Genomic DNA, 6,000 nt, shown 5'->3' with positions numbered 1-6,000 from the left:
TGAGCATCAATCACTTTTCTTTGGTGTGACAGCCATAGATAACTTATGGTTTCCACTCTTGTCTCTGATTTTATTTAAATATTGAGATTTCTTATCCAGATTTCTCAATTGCAAACTGGCAGATTCTTGTCATAAATGTAAATTATCCCACCTCCCATTAGAACATGAATTCCATCCTGATCTGCATTTAAACCCACATAAGAGACAAATTCTTATTTTAAGAATCAATACATGTTAAATTAAAAAAGCAATCTGTCATCCACTGAGGTGCAACGACGTGCTGCTCATGTACGAATAGCATGCAGCTGATGAGTACACGATTTCAGACTAAAGACACGTTTGATATGAGCGTGATATGATTTTTCACAGTATTTACACAGAAGAGCATGCAAAACTAGTGCAACAAGGCAATACATATCTAGCAAACTAAAATTATTGAACGCCCACATACATTTACAGTGTTGTTAGGGTCGCATGTTCAGCAGTTATTTACCCAGGCCAAACCTGACATGTTAGTGACATCATGTAAAAGTTAAAGACACAGTGTAAATCTAAATGACACATTTATATATGTTCGAGAATGGACTACACGATGAATATGCAGCGCTATGTTGTGGTTAATGTTTGAGGTTATTTAGATTTTTTTTTTATGTATATTTTGTATTATGTTTTACATAATACTGCATCAGGGTGACGTCAGGTGGCTTATCTACCACTGATGACCCATGACTGATAAAGCCATGAATAACATATTCTATTTAGCACAATGCGTATATGGACATTAATGCCTGCTGCACAAAAAATATACATGATTCTATTTGCAGATCCTTCAGTAAGTCTCTTACGTTCCTGAGAATGCTGTTCAATATCGGATAATTCAGAAATGAACAGCACTTAGAAAAACCAGAAAACACACTTGTTTTTTCATTTCATGTCAAATGGCCATTAAGTTATTCATTTGCCTAAAGATATTTCTGAGAGTAGATTTAAAATATTCCACTTGCATGAGGAAGTGAATTGAAATTGCGAGTTTCTGTACTGTTATCACAACTGGAGTTGGAAAAATAAAAAATGTGGAGAACAGACTCCTAAAAAAAAACATGCCAGACCTGGTAGAGCACCAAAAAGGCCCTGTCAGAGTCTGAAAGGATTTGGATCTGTCCGGAATCCATTACTGAGAAAAGGATAATGATAAAAAGGAAAAAAATCTGTAAATCAAAGAGAAATGCTGCCAAACTGAGATGCAGAAAATGAAACCAGTTTCTGAGACTCAACTTTGGAGGTGTGGAACAATACCCCTACAGAATTTTTGAAACTGACAGCAGGTTTATTAAAAAGTGATAAAAACAAAGTAATAAAGACAAATGAAAACACGGATTATCTAAATAATTACTAATAAATAACTTTAACTTGGCTGCATTGATCGGAAATAAATAAAGAAAGGGTGATCTCTGACTTTTGCACAGTACTGTTTGAGATTAGGGATCACGTATGCAGTGATTCCAAGGTGTAAATGATCTCTCCAGATAATGCCGTTTATGCGGAAAAGTCATTAGCCCTTGTTCTACCATTTCTCCTATGAATCACTCTACATTAAGGACATCAAATTTTGTTTATCAGTCTGGATCATTTATTTACAATAGACTCTTTAAGTCTTTCTACCATTTATCTTACTACATGGCCCTCAGTCATTGCATTACAAGCCTTTAATCAGAGATTTGCTTGGATGGGGCGCACTTTTTTTCATTTAAACGTAATGTATAGTGATCCATCTGTGAACTAAGACTCCATCTCAAGCATAGCTTTATGCTTTTGACCTCATGGAACCTGATATTCATTCAACTGTACCAACATGCTCTCACTCTTAGTCAAGCGATATCTGCATATGACATCAAGTAATCTGAAAAAAGATGCCTTTTATTTTAAATATTGTGCTATTTTGTATAAGAAAACCCACATCCGGACGCACTGAGGTCATAGAAGTGTAATCGTCAATAAAAATATTTCACTTTTCTCCAAACACCCGGCCAGAATAGATCTGTTTAAATAAGATAACTTAGGCTTCTTTGCTGAAAAATACCTGTAATAGTAAGCTTTACATAAAAATGTATAAAATTTTAAAAACAGATTAAGTTTCAGTATATCTCTCTTGCCCTTACTCTCATTTTTATAACACAGATGAGTCTAAAGGCTGTGGCTTTATGGAGGAAGGGAAGGTTTGTCTCAGACTCGTGAGCCACATTCTATTTGGCAAACTAAGCTGTTGAAATGACAGTGGATTTGAAACCTAAATAAAGAGCTGATGTAGGAATATGTACATTAGTTGTGAACGGCAGCACAAGTCAATGGATGGAAAGCATGAGAATGCAGCTAGTTCTTCATAACATGGATATAGCTACTGGTCAAAAGGTTATTCAGAACTAGACAGTCTTTCATTAATATGATGCACCACTGACTCCTATCACCACTTGCTTTGATAAGACTTTGACATCTGAAGCTTAATTGTGGATTTCTGCTACAAATATGTTCTACTCTACGCTGCTACCACAACTCAAAACTTACCTAAACATTGTTGGTTACCCATTCATGGCTTTGCATCCGGTTATAAGTGCAGGTAAATCCTTGCTTGAGGTGTGAGACGGAACTAACAGCATGACAGATGAGATCAAACCTTCCTTCCTCTTCAGTTCATCCCACCCCTCCCTATGTCCCACTAGTTTATCCCTGCTGATGGAGGTCGGTAGACATTAGCCTCAGTCACCCCACAGCTGCTCCATCAGGAGCTCAAGCTTGCAAAGGAGCCACCTGCGCAGGGGGCAGTAGTATTCATAATGGAACTGCTCAAATTCAGGCGTCTGACGGATGTCCTGCAGGAAGGACACATCCAGGTCGGACTCCAGCAGCACCAACAGCAGAGGCAGTAAGATCAGGAGGATGACGATCGCAACGGCAACCAGGCGGGCCGCACTGCGGATGCAGGCGCGAAGTTGCTGCCGGCCGCTGGATGGACTGCACAGCGACTGACGGAAGGCCTCTCTGGCCAGTTCCCGTTCCCTCTCCGCCTGGAGCTCCGCCTGCATCTCAGGGTCAGCGTGGAGGTCTTTTAGCAAACGGCCAGGGCTTTGGAACAGAAAGTCCACTCCGCCCTGCCCTTCGTCCACAGGTGTGGGCAGCATGCTGGCACACGGGCTGTAGGCCATGTCAGAGATGGTGAGAGATCCCGTCTGCTCATCCTCCTCTTCGTCCTGCTCTCTCCTCTCCATCTCCATGCCAGAAGCTGCTGACTCCTCTTCTCTCAGATCCTGGGCATGGCTGTCCCTCTCCTCCAGCTCCACCTCTTCTGGTGTGACAGACGGCTTCAGCGGGGACAGGTGAACCGAATCTTTCAGAGCCAGCAGGCCTTCAGACAGAGAAAGACAACATTTAATGTGAAAACTTTAATCTGTTCTCTTGAGAAAAGTATAGAGTTGTGGTCTATCTGCAAATATTGGGAAGTCAGACTTGAGTTGATGTTGTCTATAGGAGAAATGTCACCATAATTGAAGTTATGTAATAACATAATTTTGGGAGTAGGACCACGCCCAAACTCCTCCTCTCAGCCCTAAATATAACCCGCAAATTCACGTCATTTCAGTGTCGGACAAACTCAGGAGATGGATCTCTATTTGACTGCTTCACTACGTCAGCTCACTCCTCTGCGCTCGGTCATTCATGCTGATCCTCATATTCGGAGCTGTGTTCGGCCATTATCAAACCCACCGAGCCTCCTGTTTTAAAAAACTTGCTCCCACCTCCACCCTGTCTCCACCCTTTCGTAATATTCATGTATCCAACGGTGGGGTCCGACTTTATACGCATTCATAAGCCACCCTCAACTCCACCCCAAAGACTTCTGAGTTCACCTCCCCGTTTCAGCCTCTACGGGCATGGTCCGTACTAGCAAATTTGTTATAAACAAAAATGTTCCACTAATGTAACCACTATTTATCGCTGATTTACAACATCTTTGAGGAGTCAAATATTACTGTTGCTGAATGCATGAGGTTTTGAAAAATGCCAATGACATTTCACATGGAGAAACCTGCATAGCCTTGAGTTAATTTGGGCATGCCATCGACAACCAAATAATGTGGTTTTTCACAAATGTTTTTTATGTAAATATAACCATTTTTAAAGCAACTCTGAACTGTTTTTGTTGTTGTTTTTTATTTGTTTTTTGGGGTTTTTTTGTAACCCAAAGTACAAAGTACATCCAATATGTTTTCATTACTCTGACCACGAATTCTTAATTTTTACCACAATATTCATTAGCTTGCTTGCCAAAATATCCAGTGCAAATTTTGCTATCACTCTATCTCAATGTGTACTTAAATGTAAGTGCATGAACATTCCCATATAACAGTAGAGAGGGATGGCTTTAGCTTGTACTCTTTGGGTAAGCCCAGGCTAAATATAGACCCAGCTGCCTGGGCAGTGTGGATTAAGACAAGTCTCCGGGCTAAGTCACCACCACTGACGTCCACACTATTCCAAACTCCTACTTGAACATACATTTGTGTAACTCTGATAAATTATACCAGAAACTGGTTGCATTTTAGTTCATATTTCTATATTAAAAAAAAAACATTGGCATTTAAAGTGCTTAAAAGACTTAGTAAAGTGTCATTCTGTATGAATGGAGGAATCAGTTCTCCATGGTTGAAGCAAATGTAATAAGCCAGTCATTAAAGATCATATTGAATTCTAGTTTGTCAGCTGTGTTAGATGGCTAACAAGACTGGAAATGCAATTTTAATCCCACTAAATTGGATCATTCTTGTCATATCGAGCATTACATGGCAGGAAAGCTCAGGGTAGATGAAGGTAGCTCCAGTAGAAACCTGTCACCATAGTGACACATACAGAGAGCCGTTTAGCACAGAAGGAGGAGAGAGTGGGCACCGGCAACAGGCCATCAGGGATGGCTGCCATGGCAACCAGCAGCATCAACAAAGACCAAGCGTGTGGGCGACTTCTTTAAGGATGTGAATGGACCGGAGCAGAAAAGACGGAGACGTCACTGCTGCTTTAAAAGTATCTAAAAGTTGAAGCTGGCGTCATTCCACGGCCGCCCACTCATGCAGTATCGCTGAAGAATGCAGCGAGGTTAGAAGCCAGACAAAACACAACCACAGCTCTTGTGTAATCACTGTTCATTTAAGCATTTTCTTACATAAACCCATCAACCCCAACAATCAATAGCTTTTGTATATTAATTTAAGTCACCTGGCTATATGGCTAATCCACATTACTGAGGATTTTTGGCAAACAGAATTGAGTTGTGCTTGTGCTCTCATTAAAGGTTACATTTATATTACAATCCTCATTCATCGATTTTGATTTTCTGCTCAGATCAGATTTAGCTGTCTTGACGGTTCATATTCATAATCATAAGTGGCCTGTATCTGTCTTTAATGAGAATGAATGAGACCAGCTGAAACCCAGGTGTCTCTCCTGTAGGTCATATAATAACAGTTTCTGCCCATATAAGTGTGTTGTAGGTTGAATAAGAAAACCGTTTATATTCAGCTTCTTGCTTGCATTTTCCAGTCGATCTAGTGGCCTGTCTGTGTAGTAGTTTTTATAATTGTGAAGTGCACTATGTAGGGAGCTTTGTGGTATTTGGGTGTCAGCTCGAGTCTGTCCTCTGTTGTTGTTTTTCTGCGCTGTTGGTGCTTGCTGAGGCGAAAAAAACACATGAAATCCAGTGTGGCGTTCACTTTCATGTCGCATTTCCACGAATCGGATATGTATCGGATCTAGGACCACGTGAAATGGACTCACATCTGATTTGACATGTCCACATTGCTCTGAAAAAGATAGGACCATATCGAGGCAAAAAATCATATTTGAGTCACTTCAGCCTGGTAATGTGAATGTAGCCAAAGTTTGTGACCTTACAGTTGCTCAGAAAAAAAATGTTAGAAAACTTTACCCATTTTTCCAAATGCTTTATTTTGT

The 6,000-nt window shown here is 40.4% G+C and overlaps 1 protein-coding gene across 1 annotated transcript in view; it reads right to left on the bottom strand.

Moving 5' to 3' along the window:
- Window positions 1–1,262: 1,262 nt before the first annotated feature.
- Window positions 1,263–6,000, bottom strand: part of frmd3 (FERM domain containing 3) — a 42,187-nt gene continuing 37,449 nt past the window's right edge. The window contains exon 14 of the mRNA XM_066643129.1: window positions 1,263–3,400. Coding sequence (XP_066499226.1) covers window positions 2,754–3,400 — 647 coding nt within the window. The 3' untranslated portion in view covers window positions 1,263–2,753. The remainder of the gene's footprint in view (window positions 3,401–6,000) is intronic.

This window comes from Hoplias malabaricus, chromosome 14 (assembly GCF_029633855.1).
Source record: "Hoplias malabaricus isolate fHopMal1 chromosome 14, fHopMal1.hap1, whole genome shotgun sequence".
Lineage (NCBI taxonomy): Eukaryota > Metazoa > Chordata > Actinopteri > Characiformes > Erythrinidae > Hoplias > Hoplias malabaricus.
Note: the sequence above shows the minus strand (reverse complement) of the source record. Positions and strands in the feature narration are given on the sequence as shown.